The sequence below is a fragment of the Pseudopodoces humilis genome, chromosome 7 (genome assembly GCF_049639895.1).
Source record: "Pseudopodoces humilis isolate 2021_Gansu_Grassland_sample_001 chromosome 7, ASM4963989v1, whole genome shotgun sequence".
Lineage (NCBI taxonomy): Eukaryota > Metazoa > Chordata > Aves > Passeriformes > Paridae > Pseudopodoces > Pseudopodoces humilis.
In genome coordinates, this window is record NC_142206.1 from 56,270,384 (window position 1) to 56,295,734 (window position 25,351).

The 25,351-nt window shown below is 44.1% G+C and overlaps 1 protein-coding gene across 3 annotated transcripts in view; it reads right to left on the reverse strand.

The window, feature by feature from the left end:
- Positions 1-25,351, reverse strand: part of SYNE2 (spectrin repeat containing nuclear envelope protein 2) — a 174,554-nt gene that overhangs the window by 2,334 nt on the left and 146,869 nt on the right. For 2 of the 3 annotated variants that reach the window (XM_088057692.1, XM_014249769.2), the window contains 14 exons: positions 16,133-16,295; positions 12,489-12,676; positions 12,188-12,338; positions 11,555-11,737; positions 10,122-10,259; positions 9,028-9,222; positions 7,910-8,192; positions 7,494-7,562; positions 6,555-6,691; positions 5,594-5,720; positions 3,748-3,959; positions 1,447-1,647; positions 982-1,110; positions 340-528 (listed from right to left, as the gene is read on the reverse strand). In XM_088057692.1, the coding sequence (XP_087913818.1) occupies positions 340-528; positions 982-1,110; positions 1,447-1,647; positions 3,748-3,959; positions 5,594-5,720; positions 6,555-6,691; positions 7,494-7,562; positions 7,910-8,192; positions 9,028-9,222; positions 10,122-10,259; positions 11,555-11,737; positions 12,188-12,338; positions 12,489-12,676; positions 16,133-16,295 (2,365 nt within the window). The remainder of the gene's footprint in view (positions 1-339; positions 529-981; positions 1,111-1,446; positions 1,648-3,747; positions 3,960-5,593; positions 5,721-6,554; positions 6,692-7,493; positions 7,563-7,909; positions 8,193-9,027; positions 9,223-10,121; positions 10,260-11,554; positions 11,738-12,187; positions 12,339-12,488; positions 12,677-16,132; positions 16,296-25,351) is intronic. The other variant, XM_088057691.1, reaches the window with a different exon arrangement.

The window sequence follows — 25,351 nt, forward strand, 5'->3', positions numbered from 1 at the left end:
TTTGGATCACACAAATTCAGGTTGGAAGGGACTTCAGGAAGTTCATCTAGTCCAACCTCCTCACCAAAGACCTGATCAAAAGCCTTACTCAGAACTTTATCCTCTCTGCTCTTCAAACCACTCGAGGACAGAGGCAGCACAACCCCTCTGTTATAATACTGTACTAGCCTTGGAGTGCTGAAGTTTTTCCTACAGCCAGAACTCTTCTTTTTTCAGCTTATGAAGGTGGAAGGACTTAAGCTTTAAGTCAGTTTTTTTTTTATAAATACCTTCACTCTCAATATGCTATTTCTTTTCAGTAAGGAAGATCTATGAAGGAGTATTTAAATTCCAACTTACCAGATTCCCTTGTATTGTTTTTAAGTCATGAGAGACTTGTTCTATCAGCTGTTTCAGTTTTGTTCCAATTACATGGACCTTCTCTTCCTCTTCAATGTAATCACCATCTGATTTCAGCAGCAGGTAAGCAGTGAGCTCTTGGAGGGAGTTTACATTAAGCTGTTGCTCCAGTAGCTCTTTCTCCAGTTGCTGAGAATAAACAAACAAAAAGCAGCACAACAGACTGTTACCCTCCACTTTATGGATGTTTTCCCAGAAGGAAGAACTCTGGAAAGCTTTAAAGAACACTACAGCCTGCTTTAGACTCCACAAGGCACAGGAATTGTTATTACAGCTACATAGGAAATGAAGTTATATTGAAGAGACTGGTTGTAACATTTAAAAATAGTTCTACCAGCAGGTAATTCACATTAAATTTTGGAAATTGGATAGCAGCATGAAGACTGCTCATAAGCAACTTTATTATGATTTGTAATTATAGAAAAGTGCTTTGTAGAGGCAATATCTTGGTCCATTTCAAAAACTACCCGCATGCCTGAGTACAGCAGGTCTGAGGACAGGCTGCAGACACTGCAACACATCAACATCCTGCTCTTCACTGTGTGCTGAGAGCTGAGGTGCTGCAGTTAAGACTACACTTACCATTAGCTCCTTCTGGCATTCCAGTATTGTATTGAGATCAGCACTGGGATCTGTGATTTGTGCTTCGTTCCTCCGGCTTTCAGCACTTGCTAACCACAGGATTAGCTTTTGGCTCTGGTCATGGAAATCCTAAAGAAACAAAAAGATTGGCATATGAGGGAAAACACCTTTGCAGTGCCTTCACCTACAAACAAAATGCCCAGCTCTGATTAGTCAGTCACCACAAATTCACAATTAGTGAGCGTACAGAAACCTTATTAAATTATTCCACCTATGTAGTAAAAGGGCATTATCCACTTGAAAGGTATTTTTACCAAACTGTTTCAATCCATCAGAGGCAACTTTATCAGGAAACAAAGCGTCTTGGACTGTGAGCGACACTTCCACCCATGCGCAGGAATTACCCCTCAGCCCTCTCAACAGAATCCCAGGGGTTTTCCCTTACAAGCAGACTTGTGTATGCACCTGGCAGTGCAGCAAGGCTTGCTGTAAGCCCTTCCTCCAGTTGTCCAGGGCACGAGTTGCTTTCTCCCAGTGCAAGTTGACTTTCCGAAGCCTGTTCTGCAGCTCCTTGAACTCTGTGCTGTCTGCTTTCTGGAATTCTTTGCTGCTCAGGTTAGCAGAAAGCAACACTGCTTTGTAGTTGTCAAATGCTTTAAGCATGTCCTGGTAGAAAAAGAGGATTATGAGCTTTTATGAATGATGGAAAATGTACTTATTTACAATAAAACCACACACTCAAAAGTACCACAGGTATTGGGGAAGGATGTTTGAATCTGGTGGCTTTTCAATACTGCTAAGAAACATGCTGAGGTAGGTTTATGTTTGGGTTTTTTTTTTAAAGCCAAAACCTTCACTTTGAAGAAAATAAGTGTGACTGGGCTTGTTCTTCTCCCTAAGTCACAGGCATTATGGCTTAATCCACATCTGCCTTTCAATCCCTCTGAGCTGCCTCTGTCCCTGACAGTTGGACAAATACTCCCATAGATCATCACACAGTATTCTCTCCTAATTGATAAAGGTTTTGCCACCTCAGAATCCTAAAATAATGCTGACAGGGACATCTGGAGGTTCTGGACTCCATTCTCCTGTTTCACACAGGACCAACTTCAAACTCCAAGGAGGATGCTCAGGGCCTCATGCATTGAAATTTTCATTATCTCACAGGATGGATATTCCCCACCTCCTCTGGGCCCCTGGTCCCACACCAGACCACCCTATTGTGAGAAATTATTTTTCTTCTCTCTGGTCTGAGTTTCTGTCAGCACATTTCTCTGACTTCTCAAGAAGTCTACCCCCAGAAGGCACTCCTGCCTGCTTTCCTCCTCTCCCTTAGAATTGCAGGGGGAATAATAAGGAATTTGCAGTCATGGTCATATCATCTAACCATCTTTATGTTAAGGCTGAGCCTGTATTTCTGAAGCTTTTTTAAAAAAAGAATGCCAAACAATGCCTTCCTTCTACCATCCAGCTTACAGTTATAATCAAGGGTACTCCATCTTTTCCAAGCTGCTCTTGCAGTAGGGAAGTAAGAACTGCAGGATGAATCCCAAAAGCCACAAAGCTCAGATTGCTTTTCTCAGCAGCCTTTCTATCCAGGAGCGTCAATCTTTACATTCTCAAGATCCGAGTTCCACTTGTAGAAAACTGCTGGTCTAAATTACTTTTCACCCATCAAAGGATCCTGTCCCACTCTCCTCCAGGCAGTATCAGGAAAAGAAAACAGACTTCTGAATACCAGTCTGTAGGCAGACTGGCTTCATCCTTATCCCAGGCAGTTGGGATGTCCTGACACCTCATGAAATTCACTTCTTAGAGCACACTGACTCTTTTAACACCCCTCTAAAGCCAAACAGTCTGAAAAGGGGATTTACAGCCGGCTGGACTCCTCTTAAGCAGATGCAGAAGAGAGAATAAGCAAAGCTCTGCTTCTTGAGGTTAGATACCCAACTCCAGGCTGAAGGGAAACACCCCTCCACTCAGAAGACACCATCAAACCTTTCCTAGGACTTGATGCCTGGATTCAGACTGGCTGAAGGGGTCAGAGTCATTGTCCCTGGCCTAATAACTACTCCAAGACATGTAGGCTTAAACATACTCTCAGCATGCCTACAAAATCCCTCCTATTTGTAAGCATCACCCCAAAGGTGACATCAGACTGAGCAGCAGACTCAGGGTAACTCCACATGGGGCAGCTGGTGAGGGGTGAGCACACAGGGATTTTGCACTTCCAGATTTTAGGAACACTTGCTCTCTCAGACTTCAACCTGAGGCATTTCATTGCCTGAGTCCCAGGGCCCCAGCACTTACACGAGCCCTGGTAGCCTGCTGGCTCAGCTTGCAAAAACCAAAGCTTTAGAGCAGATCTTTGTCAGTCTCCTGCTGAAATGACACCCTGCCCTTAATTCAATTTTAAAAAAAAAAGCAGCCTAGACTTTGCAGCCTGTTGACCTGGCCTATTTTCAATCTCTTTCTGGTTTGCACAGAGGGGAATGGCACAAGGAAAAGATGTTGATATCACTGTGCAAGAAAAGAGAAAGGGAGAAGTGGAGAGGTTTTTACATCTGCCTGCCAATCTCTGTATATGAAGACAGAAGCACCTTGCCTAAGAACCTCTTTAGTCCTCTTAGCTGAGAACAGTTCAGCTCCCCTGTGGCACAAGAACACTGCTATTGGCATCCACGCTGCCAACTGATCCCAGGAGACTACGGTGATTAAAAAACATCAGCATCTTGAAATCCCTCTTCTCAGTAGGCCATAACTTACTTTCAATGTCTTGACCTTTTGTTCCAATGCCTGCATGCTGGTTGTATGCTTCACCTTTTGCAGCTCTTCCAGCTCTTGCTCAGTTTTATCAAGCCAAGCAGAGATGTCACTGAGATCTGAGTCCAGCTGCTGCCACTGCTGCAATTTCTGTTTCATCCTAAGTTTATTTCTGAGGTCTTGAGCTTGGATGAGCTCCCACCTATCAATAATGCCTGCAAATCAGAAAAAAAAACAACCACTTAAATCTTCAGTAAAGGAAGAAGTGTGTAAAACGGATACAAGTTTTGTAATAAAATTATTCTCCATTCTACTTGAGACCAAACAATTGCTGTAATGTATTCCTGTCATTCAGCCACATCTTTTCTTAAGATTCTGCAGTACCTAAATTTAATATTGCTGGTCAAGTTTTTCACATAGCAATGCTACACAGAATTTTAATGACATTAATTGGAGATGTTTTAATTCACTTGGAAGAACAGACCAAACTGAAGGAGACAGAATTCAATAAGCGCATCTGTGATTTGGTGAACACCAAAATTCAGCACAGAACAAATATGATCCAGCAGTTAGGACTTTGGTTTGTGTTTTATGTCCATGTGGAGCTGCTGGACAAAGTCCAGAGGAAGCCACAAAGATGAAAGGGCTGGAGCACCTCCTGTAAAGACAAGCTGAGAATTGCGGCTGTTCAGCCTGGAGAAGAGAAGGCTCCAAGGAGACCTTAGAGCCCCTTCCAGTGCCTATAGGGGCTCCAAGAGAGCTGGAGAGGGACTTTTGACAAGGAATGTCAATGAAGTGGAAGGACAATGGATAATGGCTTTCAACTGATGGAGGGAAGGTATAGATTAGATATTAGGAAGAAATTCCTTACAGTGAGGGTGGTGAGGCCCTGGCACAGGTTGCCCAGAGAAGCTGTGGCTGCCCCATCTCTGGAAGTGCTCAAAGCCAGGCTGGATGGGGCTCTGAGCAAGCTGGTCTGGTGGAAGATCCAATCCCCTGCCCATGGCAGGGGTTTGGATCTAGATAACTTTAGAGTCTCTTTCAACCCAAACAATTCTAATGACTCTATGTTTCATCAGTTCAGTGCTAGAGGACATGGAGAAGCCAGCTGTGTGATCACTGACATTTTCTGGAAGACATCTAAACCAATCTCAGGCTATTCCTATTCACCCCATGTATGGGACACAACTCTGGACCATTTGTGAGACCAGAGAATCAAAGGTGAATGTAGCTGCAGCCTTCTTTTTATCACATGATTTGCTTTCATGACTGCAGTACAATGTGTTGTTACAATCTCAAGCACCTGAAACCAGGAATGAGGTCCTAAAAAGCCAAGAGAACCAGCTAACTGGCCTGCTTGTATGAAAGGACCACTGTAAAGATACTGAAGAACAGAATGCATTAACAACTTTGAAAAAACATTTCTGCAAATGGGAGCTTTAGCATCCTGTTATATGGAGTACCAGTAACTCCATATAATGTAACATAGCAATCTTATTTTAGACAGACTCTTTGGTTTGAAATCTGATTAGAAGTCTCTAAAGTGTTCAGTATCAGACAAAAGTGAAATTGGTCCCATTTACTACAAGCAGCTTATAGTGAGTATGCAGAAGTATGTTATGAAAAACAAATCTCAGTTCTGGAAGAAAATGTGAAAGCTTTGAACAGCACACATGGGTTGGACAGAAGCAGATGAGAAGGGAGCTCAGCGAAACTTGGAAATTTGGCAAAATACATTCATTTTTTGTTATTGTTCCCAAATATGCTGCCTTTGTGCCATCTCTGCTTTGTCCCCCCAGAGTCACAGGACAAACACCACAGTCCCAAAGCCACTCCTAATGCTGTGTACCTGACTGCTTTTCTGCTGCTGCTATATTCACAAGTTCTTGGTCATCTTGGGGCTCCTCATCACTCATGCTGGCAGACGGAATTTTCTCCTTGCTGCTGCTGCTGCTTGCAGAGCTGAGCTGCTTCACCTGGAATGACATTTTGGTGGGTGAGCCCTGCAGGTTAACAGGATGTCAAAGGTCCAACCTAATCTGTGTTACTCTGGGGTGGCTGGGCTCCTGCATATCAGATTTAGCACTCGGCTTCTGCAGCTTTGCTAACAGTTTACACTGGCTCTCTGTGCCTTTGCAGTAAACAAACACACACCATGGCGATGCCAATTACTACAAGAGTAACATGGAAAATTACTTGCTTTTGCACTACATGTACCAGACAATGTACAACTGCTGATGCTCTCTGTTGGATTGTGGGTCTTGGCTATATTGACTCTAAGGCTCTGAGACTGGATTAATGATGACAAAAGCAGACAGATACCACTACCACCCTGTCTGGAGGAGTGCTGACAATGGGTCCAGATCCACTGAGCCTGGCAGCTGCTGCTGAAGCTATGGCTGGCAAACAGCCACCAAGGCTGAGGTACCAATGGACAATAAGCCATTTTGCCACATTTTTTAGTGCCTAGAAGAAGATTAAATGGTGTGTTGCATATTAAGACCCTTCAAATTTGCTTAGGAAATATAGGTAAGTAAGTACCAAGCGATTCACACCCTGTCCTTTGTGGGGGTTAAGTTATCCTAGACTTGTCCTGTGACAATAGAGGAAAGAAGTTCCTCCAGAACCTGACTGACCAGGAATCCAATCTGAGCCACCAGAAACGAAGTCTAAATTTGAATGAAGTGAAAATTCCCCACCTCAACTATTCTTTTCTTTGACGCTGGAGAAGGGAAGAGGGTGGAGTTAAACAGAACAACAAACAGACTGTGTACAGTTCAGGTTCAGTGCCCCCAGAGCCTCCAACTCACATAGTCTGGTTTATAGGGAGTACTTGTCTCTGGTCCAGACAACACATTTCCAACCATCTCTGCCTGGTTATATCTGTGTTTCCTGCAGACTGGGCTACCTGGAGAATGCCAAGGATGAGTTTCTGAAACAGACTTTCCTGAAACAAACAAAACCAAAACCACACACCATGAGTGCAAGATCCCACCTGCACAAGGAAGCTGCTGCTTTGTATTAAGTTAGAAAGCGCTTTGAATAAAATGGCATCAAGTTATGGCATAAAAATGACAGTTTTGCAGCTTTCCTTGCAAAGCATGCACATTTGCAAAACATCAACAGTGTTTCAAAGGTAATGAGATGAGAGCCATGCAGTTATGGGACATTCTGTTTTCTTCTGGAAAATGCTTGAATACAGGTTAGAGTATTCAAAAAAACCCCAAAAGACAAGGCTGCACCATGGTTCTGTAAAGTTTGCATCCAACAATAACTATCACGCATCTGCAACATGTCAGAGGGAACAAGTTAGACATGTCCTGGTTTGGAAAATGTTTGTTCTGGATTTAACAGACAGGACACACAGAGTTCTGTCATGCACAAACCACAAAAAAATACTCGCAGAGTTGGATCTATTGCCTTCAGTAGTTATGCAACCAAAATTAGAGACAACCAAAAATTGAAACTACCCAGAGCAAACCACCGAGAAAGAACCAAAAGACTTTGGATCAGTACAATGAAATGCATGTTAACCACCTTGGCATTTACCAGGCAAAATCTAAATGGTGTGTTCTTGACTGCTTTTAATGTCCATGTGGATGCTGCAGCGTAAGAACACCATGACAGGATGAGACATGGTGTCCACACAAGGCAGGAAGTCAGACATTACGTATGAAAGAGGTTGAGGAATATAGCGTGCAGCACAGGGAGATTGCCATGTTCAGACACATGCATTAGCAGGTGCCTACCAGAAGATGCTTTCAAAGTTTTTGTGGTCATTTTAAGATATGCCTCAGGGTTTTCAGTGATTTCTACATCTGAAAAAAGAATAATGTCATTTTCCTCACTATTCAGTATCTTCCAACTACTAAAAACAACTGAAACAATGAGGGACAGCAGAAACAAAGAACAAAGTAAGTGGTTGGTACCATTTTCAAACATTCTTAAACAGTAAGGCTTCTAAAACCTTATGGTTCTAAAAATAAAAGCTTGGTTTAGACACTACCATTTCCTTCATCTAAGAGATGAGTCAGCTCACATCTATTAAGGGTACTTGAAAGCCAACCAACAATATGGGAGCAAGACTTCAATCCCCCTCCCTTCCCACACAAGGACATCCTCCAGCTGTCCATGTCACACCAAACTGCTGGACATTGGTTCTCACCTGACAGAGCACTGTAGTATGTTGCTTCTTCATCATCTTCATGAGAGGAAGAACCTCCCACGTCACCTGTGTGATCCCACTCAAGTGGGATGGAGTCAACACTGACAGGGGTCTCACAGCCTGATCTCTCATGGCCCTGAGTCGGGGGCATAAGGTGGCAAAGGGACTGTGTCGATGAGGGCCCCTCAGTGATGGCTTTCTTATGCCAGGGATCATTCTGGATTTCTCTGGAGTCTTCTTGATCTGTCTCATTTTCAGAGTTATCTTTTTCATCGTCCAATCCCTACAAATAAGCAATTATTGCATATTAGTAAGATTTACAAGAGTTCTTAATGAGCGAACGATTAAGCCACACAGTACTACAGAAGACAGATTTGTGGTCAGCTGCAGCAACCAAAGACCACGTGCCTAAAATTAAAGGAAGGCATAATTTCTGCCTTCTTCCTCTTTTGCCAAAACCAATCCTCACATCAGCAGCTACCTCTCCTCTTCCAAGGCACTTCACCACCACCATAGCATCTCTCCAGTTTGCAGGAGGAGTATCCAGTTCCAAATGGACTTAACAGGTCAGTAAGGAAATGATGCTCAGGCAGGAGTAAACAGCAACTTGTTCATGTTACTTCCTTGAACTGGCTTTCTAACAGATGTTCTTTCTTTTGGAGGCCAAGCAAACTGAGAATCATCTGAAAGTTCCCAGGAAAAAGCAAAGTGCATGCTGGTCCCCATTCAGGGTTCTCACAACAAAGTGGACAGATGAGTGGACAAACAAATATGTAAAAAGATATTCTAAGTACATTATTGATGGTAAAGAAAACGAAGTGATATTAAAAACACCAAAAAAGGTTTTGAAGCCTTCAAGACACAACTATGTAATTCTGAACCTTATGAACAACCTCCATTCTATTATCCAGATTCTGCAGAGAAGAGAGGCATGAAAGGATTGGCAACAAAAATTTAGCAAGGCTGGCACATCTACTGCAGAGCTCCTGAACCCTTGGAGCTCAAACCACTCAGTCAGACTGCTAAGAATAAGCAATTACAATTCAAAAACCAAAATAAGCATTGCAATTCAAACACCAAAATCTTGTCAAAGGATTGAAACAACTGTTGCTTCTTACAGGATCCCTTGAAGTCAGTCTCTGATGGAACCGAGCAACTCGCCCAAACACCTCTTGACAGTATCGATGAAGTTCTTCCAGTTCATCTTCAATCAGGATGGCATCCAAAGGCTCGCTCTTCTGAATCAGTTGCTCCCCAAAAACGATTAGCTGATCAATCTTATTGGTGTTTAACGTTATTTCCTGTTGGAAACCCTATTCAGAACATACAAGAAAAATAATTACTTCTCCACTGGCCCTTTCTAGCCTAAGGTTTGTCCCTGTTTTCTAGCTCACTGCAGTTAAAGAGAAGCTGCAATTGACATTGTTGTCTAATTTAATTTGGCAAATATCTTTTTACTTAAGAGGTCCAAAGATTTGTTTTATCAGCAGAATTACAGTTCCAAATGAAGTGGCATTTTCCACCCATGTGTACATCAATATGGCTGCAGTGTCCTGAGCCTGAAGGGGATCACGATATGGGAGTTCAGACTAAACTAATCAGAGTTCATTTTTCTGTTGGGTACACACAATTTTTTCTCAGTAGCCAAGAAGTTTATTTGGTTGCTTGGACCTCCAGCCTATACAACAGTAAATCTACATCCCAGAACAGTAACAGTGCAGGGAGAAAGGAGAAATGAGCATATGATGTAGCAAAGAACTAGTATATTCCTCAGAATCACTGTACATTCCTGATGTCTGATTTCTGTTTACATTCCCAGCTACAAACAATGAGATCAGAGACAAGATTGTACTACAAAGCCAATTCAAAAAAGATTTGCACCAGAAAATAATGCCTGAATTTAGGAATGTAGCTCTTACTGTTAAACAGCATCTGCTGCTTTCCAGGCCAGATACCACTGTCACTGACATACTGTCAGGAGAAAATGGTAGGACAGAACTGAACCTGAACACTCAATCTGAATTAAATATTGCACAGCTGAATCTTGATTCAGACAATATGTCTTAATTTACTACTGTCTTCAAACAAATATAGTCCTAGAGAGATCTGGTGGCTATTGTGAAATTACAGAAAATGGATGATTCTGTCTGGCAAGGGCAGCCCAACAGGATAACTGGGCTACAGTAAACAACTGCTTCATAAGGATACATACATTTAATTGGCGCATTTTGTCATCAAAGTTACTTTTTGAGAAGTGCTCCACATTTGTCAGCTGTAGGTCCATTTCTGTGAGCCAGACAAGGATGCTTTCCCTTGTCCCCTCAAACTCATCTCTCCGGTTGGTGAAGTGCTGGATGGAAAAAAGGAGCCAGTGTTACATGACTTCAGCTACTAAAAGAGACAGCTCAAAGGAGCTCTCTGAAATCAGTGTTTTATTTCAAAACTCCTGTTCACCTTAAAGGCAGGCCATCAGGACACGAACAGCAGCATGCCATGTATAAAACCTGTCCTCTTCCTGTAGGGATGCTAGAACAGTCCCCTATACTAGTACATTATTTGTATGAAAGAGGGAGTAAAATTTTAGCAGTTCAAGATGCTTCTCTAAAATTTCATTCTTGATTCCACACATTCCTTCTCCCACATCATTATACTAGCAACAGTTATTTGGACTAACTTGTTCTAAACAACTAATTTGCTCTAAACTTAAAACAAAGATAAACAAAACGAAGCAACCCACATCTCTAATTAAAGTAATTAAAACTCTAAGATTAAAATCAGCTTTTACTGATTTTACAATGAAGAGGCTGGATCATGGATGACCATGCCAGTGTAATTAATGCTCTGTTTGGCATGGCATGTCCCACAAAAGCTGCTAACAGACATACAACTTGCCTGTTTTCATGGGTGGATTTAATTTTCAGGAAGGGTATCATGCAACATCCCAATTATAACAATTCATAGCTGCACAAATCAAACCCCACCACTGCTCTCACTGCCTCATACACTTCTGTGACTTCTGGGAGCTAACAGTTTTCCCTGTCAATTGCTTGCAGCACTGCTATATTTAAAAATCTGGCAGTGACAAGTTTCCCTCAGGGCACAGCGCAGAGATGTGCCCAGAGATCAGTTTAATTGATGACCAGGATATTTCTTTGAAGTGTCACAAATACACTCTTCAACAACATTCCTGATCAGGCAGGCAGCACAGCAGGAGCTGCTTTCTATCACATCTCCATCTTTAATGCCTTGGTGAATCACAACTTGGCACAAAGTAAAGCTGAGTTGGAAACTCCAAACCATATCTGCACTTGGGGCCCTTTTGTCTCTCTGCCTCTCATCTATGGAAAGGTGCAAGTGCCTGAACACATCCACCCAGTACAAGTGGGTAAAAGGAAAGTGTGATAGGAGCAGTGAGTATTGCAACTGACATCTCAAAATCTGCACTCCTTCTTCCTTTAAGCTTTTCTTCAGCTACCAATCTAGGTTTAGGTCTACTCCATGTACTCAGTGACCCTCCCAGAGCTCCTCTGCTGTAGTTGAGGTAGTTGAGGACAGAGAGAGTTGCTCTGATGTAGGCTTTGCTCATGGGTAATTCCTGCAGAACCCTGCGAGTGCTCCTCACTCCCTCACCCCACTGTGCCCTACCTTGAGTCTCCTGAGAATGGAAGCGACTCGTTTCTGGAGGTTATCCCAGCGCTGGTTCCCCTCGTGCACCATCTGTTTGAGCTTGCTGGCCGAGTCAGTGCGGTTCTCGCGGGCCAGGCGCCGGTACTGCTTATTGATCAGCTCCAGCTGCGTGAGGCGCTCGTGGATCTGCCGCTGGAACGCCTGCAAGGCAAAGCGTGGAGCTCATTCCCTGCTAACAGTCAGGATGTGGATATTACCCATTGAGAGAGATGATGCCTTCCCCTTTAAAAACAGACCTTCCCACTGCAAAACTAAATCCAGATTTTAAGACCCGTGTTTTAAACCATCTGCTCAAACTTAGCTCACTAGGAAAAGAAAGAAAAGAATAAACATCAAACTACAAAAGCCTCTTGCCCATAAAAAGAAAGGCTTTAAACTTATAAGTGTCTGTTCAGAGCATTGTATTCTCCACATTAAAATAAAATTCTGGAGACAGACATTCTGGAGACAGCTGGACACTCACCAAATTATTTATGTTCTCAATACTACCAATGCCAAACCAATGTTTTCCAGAGACTCAGGCATTTTGCACAGACAATATGTATTCAGCAGCCTGATGCTGAGCATAAAAAAAACAGTTAAAAAATTCACCTCAAATTTCTTCAGTTCCTCTTTTGCATGTGTGTACAAGACCTCTGAAGAATTAGGCCTAGCTGCTATATTTTCAGATGCTTTTAGCCAATCTTCAAAGCGAGAATAATCATCCAAAAACCTCTGCCACAGACGCCAGGTTTCCTCAATTCTGAGAGAGCAAAAACAGAAAGGCTTTAACACAAGCTATCAACTTTGAATTCTTTTTTACTCCTCAAAATTCAGCTTGTGGCAAAAGCTACAGCATTTCCTCAAAATGCTGCCACAGGCTTCTGTAGGAGGAGGAGAATAGGAGACATACTTCATTCGCCTTTCCATGGACATGGCACAGATGTTTCTCCACCGTCTGTCCAAGCTCCTGGTGGTTTGTTGGATGGAGTCACACTCTGTCTCATTGGCACACGCATCTGAGTCGTGTAGCAGGACTTCACAGATGCTAAACACGGACTCCACGCCCGCCGTGTGCTGCTCTATGTCTCTCTGCAGGTCCTGCCATCGGCAAAAGATTAGCGTCAGTGGGAGGAAATGTGTGTGGCTACATCTCAGCCATGCCCTTTCAAAATGCTGCAGAGGATGGGGAAAAAGAAACTCCCATGTCAGGAAAAGCTGATTTAGCTTTAACAAAGACTTGCAGGATGAGCTGTGCAGATGACACAGGTCAGGAGAAAACTGCCGTGCAAAAAAAGGGTTGTCCACCTTTAGTGTCTCAGTCTAAACTCAGTCTTCTCATCAACAGTCTGGACCATTTAACGTGCATTCAAAACACAAACCTTACCTATACCATAAATAAATTCTTATTAATTTTGACAGCACAAGATGGCTGTCTCACATCAGGTTACTGCACTGAAAGGCTCATCTGAGAACTCCTAGTGCAGAACATGCATTTTAGTGACTGATCACAGGCTGCAGCACAAAACACAAACACAGTACACAAGAACCTGGTGTTATACTACTTTTATTCCCTCTTGTAGGGCTCCTGTTCTAACAGACTGTTGCAAAGGGTCTGGCAAATACCTCTTATCTAATCTACACTACAGGGGGTTTTTTCAGAGCTTGCACCTCCATGATAGTCTGGCCTTTCATCCTGTACCATCACTACTCCTAAAGCCGGGGTAATTGAAAGACAGAAAAAAAGCCACATCTAAATATGTCTTATTGAAAAGGTAGATCTGTCCTATGCTACCAACTTTAAATATTAATAAAATGACAATAGCCATTACAATTCAATTTTTTTCAACCCATTTCTGGCTTTTCTAATGAAGGATACAGAGACTTTTGCTTGAATAACACTAGAGCAACAAACACAAATGAGTATTTTCCTGACAAGAGTGGAGTTCTCATTAAATGGTATTTACTGATTTCAGTCAACAGCTGAAGCAGAATTGGTTTTGCTCTAGACTTAAAAAAAAAAACAAACCAAACAACATAAAACAAATAAACCCCCCCAAAACAGACACAACTTGTAGTAAATACAAAATGAGTTAAGGAAGATTTTTCATAGAAGTCAACAGGCTGCAAGGAGTTGAGAACCACTCAGTGGCAGTTCTCAGTGGTTACAAGCATACCTGAACCAAGGGCTGAGCCATAAATGGTTAAAATATGGCTGGTGGGATTTGTAGTTATGAACAGCTTTAAGGAATGTAGAAGTGAAATTCTTTACATGGGTGAGACTGTCAGAAGAAGACCCAACAGAATTTTTTACAAGTTACTGAGGACTCACAGCTATTTACTGAGTAAGATGCATCAGTGTCTTTTCAACACAGGCCCCACAACTGGGAGCAGGCTCTGCCTCACTACTGGTACCTGGAGAGTCTCCTCTGAATTCATTAAATTCCACTGGATTTACAGGTATATTAGTGAAAATGAGAATCCTGACCACAGATTACAAATTAATTCTAACTTGCACTATGGTAATGTTCCTGACATGATCACATTACTTCAGACCATGCCTGGGTTCATGGAATAGCCTAGACAGAATCCCTGCTGTTTTCCAAATGACCTGATTGCATTAAGTGAGACAAATACAACAAACTAAGGGAGAGGGTAAGGAACATATATGGAGCCCCAAAAGGTAGCATTCCTTCAACTCTGCATAGCATTGCCCAGAGAGCTTCAACAGACTACACACTGCTAGATTTTTGCATTAGTGAAACACCTTTGCAATCTTAAAATTAATATTATTCATGTTGTAATTGTCATCTTTTAATTGAAGAAACATGCCATAAAACACCTCAGTGGATACACAAGGCTTTTAAATTTCATTATTCAAGACTGCACAGGTATTGACGTTTATTTGACATCCAGTCATGGATGTCAAATAAAAGAAGCCTGTAGGGCATATTTCTCACCATTGATCTGCTCTTGCTGAAATAATTGTTCACATAAAACCAGGAAAGATCTTTCTATTTGTTGCATTCACACAAATGTTTCACTAATGCAGAACAAAAGCAGCTTTTCTTTTTACTGAGGTCTTTTTAGTCAGCACAGTCTTCTTGTACTCAGCCTGCTAAACAGCTACTTGTAGAAGGAGTCTAGAGGTCTGTATTTAAAACAGCACCCAAAAAACTGAAGCAGTAAGTAGCTCTGAGCAGCAAATGATGGCTCTTATAGCCAGCTGAAGCTTGAATGCTTATAATAAAAATAAATTAGTTTGGACACAATTCCTTTGTGCTCCATGCTCTGCTCTGCCTGGCAATTTATCATGGCCTTTGAGAATGCAAAAGATTTGAATGAGAAGAAAAAAATATTTCTTTGTTGTTTACATGACCATTCACAATGCAGATGAAACCATGAGAGGTGCTGGGCCAAGGCTTCTAGGGTTTGACCAGCTCCTGCAATGCAGTCAGTGGGAGCCACCTCCAATCCTGCCACACAGGAGCTGGCCCTTCCTGTGGTATCTGGGACATGAGTACAAGGACAGCCACACCAACCAGCAGAGAACAGAGGTCTGGGTCACTCAGGGATCCTTAGACACGAAAGCAGAAGCCAGAGAGAAAAGATGGAAAAGGTGAGAAGGATACCAATAAATGTTCCTGAAGGTACATGCCATAAAGCTCCCAAGCTTCCAAACTTGACAGACTTACTCTTGATCTTTAGTTTTTGGGCAAGTATTGCTGTTTAACACAAAGGCCAGATGACAGCCAAGCACTTAGAACCTGGTCAGACTTACAGCACAGTCCTGAGCAAAGGATGACTCCACCAGCAAGTCTGTGCTTTGGAGAAGTTCCTTTTCCTTGCTTGGCTGCTGGCTAGAGAAATTTACTCCAGGACTATCCAGCTTCTCTCCTAAGGTCCCCCTGATAAGCCACTGCCTTGGATAAATGCCCACCAGCAGCACCCAGCACTGCAAGGTTGGTTCACACTTGTCTCAGCAGGATTCACGCACCAGCTCCCCTAGCCCTGAGGGATCTTCAGCCTGCCTCTGGATCAAACCTCAGTCAAAGGTGTGTCTGCACATATCCACCTTCCAAAGCCAAAGCATCCTGCTCTGCTAAGCTTGCTCTGCTGTCTGCAAGGAAGGGACAAGAACTGGAGCCAGTGAGGGCAATGCATCAAATCCCAGCACTTGGATCTGTCACGGCCACTTTGCAGAGAGCAGCATTCACGCCTTGTCAGTCTAAGTCATCCTCATGTACTCTGCCCACTGCCTGTGCCCTGCCTAGTCCTCAGGAAGTCTGCTGTACTGAACTGAGCAAAGTTGTTTTTGTTTGTATTTTGTGTGTTTTCCTTGGGTGAAGTGGGGCAGGGAGAAGTGGGGATAATCCAACACAATACTGAAATCACTGCAAGCAAATAAAATATTTCCACGTAACGCATCTTGGCAAGAACACGCCATGCAAAGCAAACAGTCAGAAGGGCTCGCTAAAGAAAAGAAACAGGTGATTTCATACCAGGACCAATCAGCAGCATTTTAGATCATTTACTCTGCCTGCTGCTATTTCCCACCTGCTGTTCTGCCAGTCTCTTCTGGATTTCTTGGTCATCACAGATGTCATAAACAACAGGCTTGGAAAGCTCAGACTCAATCCGGGCCAACCAGGTGCGAAGGTTACTCATGTTTTTGTCCAATAGTTGTATAAAAGCAAATGTTTCCTTCAGTTTCTTCACCCTAAGCAAACCAGGAAGAACATTTTGTTACAAAGATGGTCAATCAGTGGAAAGTATGTTAGCAGGAGGTGATGACAGGCATGGCTTTATGAAGCCATGTCTCATCAAGCTGCTGCCTGTATATTGGTGCCTTGTTTTAGTCAAAACCTACCTAAACTGGCTCAGCAGGCCCCTGCTCTACAGCTGCAAGCAAGTCTTAGCTGAAGGCTTTAGTGAAACTGTGTAAGAAAGGTGAAGGCAGAGCTAGGGAGCACTGGGCATTCATCTAAGAGGAAATTTGTACCATGATTTGCCACAGTTAAACTAAAATGCGTATCTATGGTCTGATTTCCCTGCTGTGGATTTTGCTCAGTGTCTTCTTTAGCGACCAACAGGCTCACACTAACCAACAAAGTACCACTCTGCCAAGAGAGGCAGAATCTGCACAAACAACCAGTCCAACACCCTGGGAAAATCACAAAATGGTTTGGGTTGGAAGGGCCTGAAAGGTCACCTTGTTCCAACCTGCCATGGGCAAGGACACCTTCCACTATTCCAGGTTGTTCCGAGCCCCATCTAACCTGGCCTTGAACATTTCCAAGGATGGGGCAGCCACAGCTGCTCTGTGCCAGGGCCTCAGCACCCTGTGGATACTGATAGGAGAGGAGAAGGCCTGAACAACAGCTACTATAGAACTTGTACCACTACAACATTAAAAGCTCATCTAAACACCACACAAACATGCAGAGATATGTCAGACTCCCCTGGCAGGTGAAAAATTTAAAAAACAATCCTGATGGAAGAGAATATCAAATGGCCAGGGAGACTTGTGCAGACAAAGCAAATGAACCATTGAGAGCATTTACTTTTCTTACAGCTGTTTGTAGCACAGCTATCAAACAGCAGACAAACTTTTTTTTACTTCCAGCCTTAGCAGCATATTCCCATGTCAAACCTCCATATCCATATTAGCCCCTCAAACTACCCAAGCAGCATGCTTTGATGTTTTGGAAAATTTGTCTCCATGTGTTGAAGGAATATCTGGTGAACTACCTCGCTGTTCTCAAATTTTTCTTGAAATTCTCATTTATAGAAATTCCCCAAAAAAATTACTAAAAAGGCAACACCTTAACATCCAGATCACAAGATGAGATGAACTGTACCAAAATGCATGCATTTCTCCCCATGAACTGCAATGGTCTACCCTGCAGTACTATAAATACCAACACTGCAGACTCTAAAGTCAGATGAAATCATTCCACCCATGTCCTAGGGAGAGCCCACTTCTTAGACAGCATTGCTTCCCTGCACTGGTCTCCTGGTCTCTAGTTATGTTCTTGTGCCTTAGGATGGATTTTTGAACCTTGCATGTGATTTCTAAAATGCAAACTCACAAATTAAACCTTTAGCTACTGTGTTTTCCAAAAACTATCACAATGAGCCTCAATTACTTAAGTCAAATGCAGCACAAAAAATTAAAATCTGTATTGTGAAAAGGCTGAAACGTTTCCCATTCATTTGCACAGTGGCTGGAAACTGTCGCCACAAACAAAACCAGCAGTGGGAGTGCAAGGACAGCTTGTACAAGGTGCATGTCCCCAGATGCAGGGGACTGTTGAGGGGTCTGAGTTGAGCCCTGATGTACTTGGCAACACACATCTTGTGCAAGCTGGGACTGGGGCAGGGTGAGAGTTGTAATCTCATGTAATCTCATGCAGGGACAGATTGCTTCAATGGAGAACTGCCCACACAGGGGACCTGGACAGTTTCTTGCCCCACTGTCCTGCCTGCTGCCAAAGTATCCTGGCAAGTTTTAGAGGAGAGGGTTGTCTCTAATGAATGGCTTTTGCAACTGCCTGATGATACAAGGACAGAAGACATGCAGGACACCTAATCCAAAATGAATATGCCACCCTGTAAGCAACAACTGATCTTATTAACAACCTTAAGGTAACCAAAGAGGATAAACACGTCAGCTAGACACTTGATTTAAGGTAAATCACTTATGGAGGAGATATGGGAATGGTCCTGCTGGATTTCTTCAGTCCTATTGTTTACAGAGCAAGGCCAGAAAGTTTAGGGTCTCATATGGATTAGCAGCATGGAAAGCTTCCACTACCTCTTGTCCCAAAACCACCAGGCAGTACTTTCAGCTGTTTTACAAGGAAAGCAAGAACAACATAGTCCTACACTGAAACTCCTGGCAGGTATTTAGCAATTCTGCACTCTCCAAAAGTAAAACTAGTATTGTCTAACTGATGTAAGCCTGTAAGCCAGCCTGAAGGATTTGGCCCAAGTCCAGGGTCCACCTTGTTCCTGCCTTGCACTCACAAAGCTGATGACACTGGTGCAAAGCACCTGCCTCTGTCCCTTTACATGGACTCTGTCTTCCACTGCTGCAGTAGATTGAGAGGAAACCAGTGGATGACAAAAGCATTTAGCTGCTCTTGCTTTTCTTAACAAGCTTTTTTTCAGAACTCTGGTCCCAAGTTCTACCCTGTATGCAGACAGCATCTGGCTCCCAAGCAAACAGCTGATGTATAAATCTTGCTGCTCTTGGTTTTGCTTCTGTTAAGTGGTACTCAATGAACATGTCATTGCATCATTTTCTTGTGCTGTCATGGGCTTGGCAGTTATTTACCCAGGAGAACTAATTCTTCCTCTGCCCTATTCCCACCAGTTAATTTGGAGCTGGCTGGTTACCATGCTCAGCAGGGCCAGTGACTCCCAAGGCACGTGGCTCTCCAATGGCAGGTGACTCAGGAAGCCTTTTTCCCTGGAGAGACGGACAATACAGGCTCCATGTTGAGCACAGAATGGAAGAGCCTGAGCTGAACACCCACACTGTTGTATTATTAACTCTGCATGACTTCAGGCCAGACGGAAGGAAAGCAAGGCTTGATGTCTGCCCCGTCCCCGACTGTATTCTGTGGCAATTCCTCTATATTCTATGATGCTTCCCACAACTGCTATGGAGACATGCACATGTTGGGAGCATCTGATGGCAGAGCTGACCTGCTGAGCTTACTGTGCTGCTCAGGATCATCTCTGCCTCCCTGTGCTCCCTTCTTTGCCTCTATCCACCTGTTTCCCATCCCTAAACTGCACTGCAGAAAAATTCACAGGTTGCTAAACATCTTTCTTCACTCTGCATAGTGGATAGATGAAAACAGCCAAAGGAAGTCCAAAGCAAAACCAAAAACTATTAGACTATATATAAATGTATTTATGACTGAAAGTACAATAGACAAACTTAAAAAGCAACAATTTTAGAATCCAATAGTGGCTTTTTTCACACCAGCGCAATATAATTTTGGCTTAGAAATCGCTCTGATTTTTAAGTTATGAATGTCACCATGAGGATCTTTATCTTCTAGTGTTACCAGAAGCAACAGTCTCAAAGACAGCATCACCGTGGAACTGAGAGCTTGTATTTACTTTCTAGCAATTGCCATTAGACACACCATTGTAATTAAGTAATTTAATCTGTTATTTATTATGGATAGAATTTGGCATTTGCTAATCATTTAAACACCCTTAACATGCTAAGCCATTCATCTCCAACTTGAGCTAAGCAGCCAAAGAAGAACAAAAACCTAAGACACGTTCACACTAGTGCAGTGCGTAAATGGAAAGGCAACCTTGTCCAGACATTCACACTGGCTCATCTCCTGTCAGCAGGGACACAGCCCAAGGAAAAGGACAGGGTTCTACACTGAAACAAGAAGTAAACTGATGAAAAACATGAGCATCCTCAGCTTGCACAGAAGTCACAGGCAGCTGCCATTTCCCTGGCTACAGCTCAAGAGTGAAACAGACTAATTATGTCCACAAAAGTCTTAATTTGCAACTATCATTCTCAGATGCATACCTGCACCCTGAAAATATTCTTACAAATCACCTGATCTTTGCATGAAAGAAACCTCATGAATTCTTTTGAGATGCATCCTGACCATTTCTGGGGAAAGACAGCCCTTCTGGAATCTGGGTGGGGGTGCATATTGCGAGCCTCCAAGCCTGGGGGCAAAAGCCTCCAGCTAGATCCAGGCGATCAATCACCCAACATACAGTGAATTAACAGCACTAGAAGTTCAAGTGCAGCAAAGAAAACCAGCTTCTTCCAGAGGCTGGAAGGTGCCACCACTGTTGATAGAATTCTTCCTCTCTGAAGTATGATTCTCAAGTTGAGATTGGTCAAATGGGAAAAACTTACTGTTCACAGAAAAAAGGCCTGCTTATCCATTGTTCACTTTGCACTGAGAACTCACCTGCCACAATTCAACGTGCCTCCAGAAAGGAAAAAAAGGTAATAATATAAAAAAATCCAATAAAAATATCACAACTAATCTAAAAAAACCCTGACAAATTCAGACTTGTCCTTTGCAAAGGGCCAAGCTAAAAAATCCACCCTGATTAGCACTTAGACACATGTGCAAGTTGACTGGAATAAGCCAAACAAAGCCAATTTTTAAATATATTAATCTTTACACCACAATAGATGTGGCAGAAAAAGAACAAAAGTAGGAGATTATAACTAAAAGCTGGCTGCAAAAGTGAACAGAAGGACTAACGGACCTAACTCGAGATTGGATTTGGGTCTTAATACCCTCAATGAAGTTGCCAGCATTGGGTTACAAGAGAAAAGCATTAAGCTGTCTCAGGCTGAGTCATTGCAAGGCCCCAGAAATACACAGTACATGTGTAATAACTACTGAGGAATTACCTAGAAGTAGGAGGAGCTTCCAAGTTGATTGAAATGTATTGACACCAACAAAAAGAATTACAAAATGCATGCCCTACTGCTCTGCTTTAGCTGTCAAAATGCTGTAGGAAAGAGTACGGGGGAAGCTCAAATAACGTAAATAGTTGCATTCAAATTTTAGTGTCTGAAAGAACAAAAAACATCCTGGCGTATATTCCAAACTCTCCTTCACAAGCGCAAATGTCATCAGAAAAAGCGACTCCGTGCATGTCCTTCGGAGGAGGAGGAGGGGCTGAAATGGCCCTGCCAGCTGACAGGATTGTTTACCAGCGGCAAAGCAAATGAGATGCACAGCCCAGGAAACCTTTGTTCAGTGACTTGCAGGGGGAGCTTAACCGAGTGAGGGACAAAAGACGCGGTTTGGAGAGGTGATGCCAAAGGCAAATCTTAGGCCTTTCTCATGGAAGGCAAGGCCATTTCTCGGTCGGTGCCGGTGCCGTGCCAGCCGTGTCCCTGGGCTGCGTGCGCGCCGGAGGAGGCTTTGGGGGAGGCTTTTCTCGCGTCACCCCGCCGGCAAGCCCAAAGGACGTTGTCAAGGCTCTCCACCGCCTCGGGTGCCAGCCCCAAACACAGCTGATCGCAAGCCAGAGGCCCCTGAGCACTATTCCTGCTGCTAACGTGCCGCACTTCCCACTCATCGGCTCGTCCAAGGCGAGCTGCGGCGAGCGCATCCATCGCTCCCCCCCCTCCGCGGCCGCCGGGTCCCGCTGCTCCGCCAGAACCCACCGGCACCACGCACCCACACGGCACTTACGGTTCGCACGAGAAAACCATTCCTCAGCCTGCAAATCCCAAGCTGCAAGGGGGGAACCGTCTGTGCGAGCAGGCAGGCATGGCAGAGGAAACCCCTCCTCCACAGATGCCCTATTTATTCGCCGCTTTAGCATCCCGGGTGTGGGGGGGAGGCTCGCCCGTCCTCCTCCTCCCCGACCCCGACCCGGGGAGACACCGGAGCTCTCTCTCTCTCCCCCCCCCCTATTTTAACCCTTACGTTTTGCGTTGGGATTTTACCTGGCGAACGGCCGCATCCCTTCTCAGAACAAAACCACGAGAGCTTTATTCTGACACAAGAGAATTATTAGCACGGGAGGAAGCGCACGCCGGGCGGCTGCCCACGGCTGGCGACAAAAAGGTTTGCGGGTTGGAGCCTCCGGCACCGAGGAAGGTGGATGCGGTGCTCATTGCTTGGAAGAAAGAGGGATTGGAGCCTCAGACCCGGATGATTTGCAGCAGAGTCGGTCTGAAGCGAACCCAAAAAAAAGAGCACACGTACATCCACGCACAGGCGCCACGCACAAAGATGTATCCTTACTTCCCCTGCATTCTGCTTTCTTGCCTTTACCATTATATCCCAGGTATTTAAGTACGAATTAAATCTCCCACACACTAACCTGTCCTCTCTTTAACCTTCCAGAGCAGGCAGAAGGCCTCCACTGCAAATAGCCTGTTATGCCAGAGGACAAAATAACCCCTAATCTTCATTTATGATATCATTCGTTTGTGGAAAAATACACTGTCATGATTTCTGTGTGTTATGACTGCCAGAGATCACGGGGTGAGAAAAAAAGGCAGAAGTCTGAGAACCTTGGGGTTACAAGTCACTCCCCACCCAGCCAATACCAGGAAAAAAATAAAGAAGTTGTGATAATCCCACCAAAAATGCAAAGAATGATTTTGGAATCAAAGGTTTTTCAGTATTCAGGTAATTTTCCACAGACCTGTACTGACTTGCTGATGGCTCACACGGCAGAACACACAGTGCCTGAGAGGATACAGCACACTGAGACAGGGCTTTGGACATTTGCACATGTAAATCATGCCCAGTCGCCTCCACAGTTTATTGTCCAGAGTGGTTCAAAACCACATTTGAAATGGTTGACCTGAGTAAATGGGGAAATAACCCCCAACTTTGCAGGCAGACACTGGGAGTGAAGATGGTGTGCAGAAGACAAGGACTCCCCTTGCACTGCCAGCTCCCCCTGCTCCCTGCACACGTTGCATAACCAAAATAAGCCCAACCATCATGCCTGAGACAATAATGAATTCTGTCACAGCTTTCACATTGAAGAGAAATGTAATCCTCAAAGGACAGAGAGAACACAGAAAGAACTTTGTGAGTGAAATTTCAACCATCCACATATTTTGTATACACAAAAAAAAACAAACCCAAGAATGAGATTTTACAGTGGCACTTCCACAAACCAGCACAATTCTGCTGGACTTTGCTGTCTTGTTTACCTGGGAAGGTCTCTCTGCAGCATGTTTTGCTTCCCTTGCCATGCAGTATTGATCTGCTGCAATTTAAGAAGACCTTTGAACCCAGAGTGCACCCACACGGATTGTGGGCTGCCACAGGGTAGGACAGCACACCAACACGTGGTGCCTGATTGTCTGCCCTGCCAAAGGGTAACCAATGTGCTGGAAAATAAATAGAGAGCAGCTGAAGGGTGTGCTGTGAACTCACTTGCTCCCCAAACCCATAATCCAGGACCTGCTGCTGCCAGAGCAACTTTTGGGGCAAGCCAGCCACAAGGGAGGGTGCGAGGGAGGAGAGGGAATTGGCAGCTCACTGTACTCCCCATAAAGCCTCCTTGGACTCCCAGCACAACACAAAGTGGCGTCACTGGAGAGAGCTTCAACTTCTTCCCATTTTTTTTGCAACCTGAGAAGTTTCAGTCTGTTTGGGAATTTCAGCCCCCCTCCAGGGTACGAAGGAAATGAGCTGAAAACACCTTGAATCTCCCAAGAATCCTCCAAGGAAGGAAAGGGCTGACTTGAGTGTAGCAGTTTAAGATTCCTGGATGATGCAATGATGCTGGCAGCTTGCAAACACAGGGAAAAGACCCAGTTGCCAAGGATAACTGCATTTAAAAGAATGACAAGGTGCATTTGACCTTGCTAGCTTCCCAATTTCATGCTTCTTTTAAAGGTCATTTGAACCCATTCCTGCTACATACACAGAACTTTGCCTTTCTCCACAAGGCTGAAAACATGGACTAGACCCACCAAGTAAGAAAACACATCAGTGTGACTGTAGTCAGAGCAGCTGAGAAATGGCATCCCCTTTCCACAGCTTGGCAGCAAGTGGCAAGAGCTGCTGGATGCCCAGAGATACAAAAATGCAACATCAGTTACTGCAGAGACTGGTCTGCAGACCCAAAACGCCTGGAGGCAGCCCCTGATGAAGCTGGTGGCTTTAATGAAGGTTCAAGCAGCATCCAAACGTTTTGCACAGCCCCAGGCAGTGCAGACACCCTCCAGTGACATGGGGTGCTCCTCCAGCCTGACTGCAGGCACTAAGCAAACGCAGAAGGAAAACATTTCATTTTCAGCAGGCTGGGAAGCAATGTGTGGAGTTAGAATCAGCAGTGGATGGCCCAAGGAAAGGGAACATGGCCATGCACGACAGTTCCTTGCTAGTCCTTGCCTGTTAATGCATGGCCCAGGAGTGCTGCTCCAGAGCATACTGAGGATATAAATCCCACTCCGTGGGTTTTTGGTCGTCCACCACCCTCACGCAGCCTGCGCACCCCTCCTCCTACTGCTCCAGTAACAAAAGCAAGAGATTTTCTGTGTCCATCTTTACAGTCAGCACAACACTGCCTTCCTGCCTGTTAGTATGTTTGTATTCCCTATCCCTCAGCACAAACCTCCCGTGGTAAGAGTATCTTCTGAGCTGAACAGAATTAATTTGTTCTCCTCTCCTGGCATGCTAATCCCTTGATGGTTACTTTATCCCATGAAAATTAACATTTTGAGACTCTTCCAAGTTTGCAGCCAGACGGTGGCTTGGTGCAGCACACAAGGCAAAGCTTTTGTCACTGCACAGGCTGAGCACAGGCAGATAATGAAAGTGTTAAATTCTCCAAGTGCAGCCATATGGCAAATCTGAGCTTGTCACCATAAACTAAGAGAATCACTTCAAGGACTAAATGGGGAGCTCACCTACTTTGCCCATCTGTCCCAGGACGTTTATTGGTTTAAAAAGGTGATATAAGCTACCAGGAGGACTGCTCTGCACTGATACAATGGCTTCCAGGCTGGTTTAGTTTCATGTTGGTGTCACAGAGCCATACACTGCACTGCAGAGAAGATAAAATCTTACACAGGTTGCAGAGACAGCCACGGGTCATCAGCAACCACAGAACTGAAGCTGGCAATATATCTCAATCAGATTCCTTTGTGGATACAGGTTAGTTTTCCCTCTTGAACCAGATGACCAATAAGTGGCCATCTACAAGAAAGATTCAGTGCCCAAAAATGAAGAATTGGCTCTGAACACACAGCTATTTCCTCCTACTCAGTGCCTGGCTCTG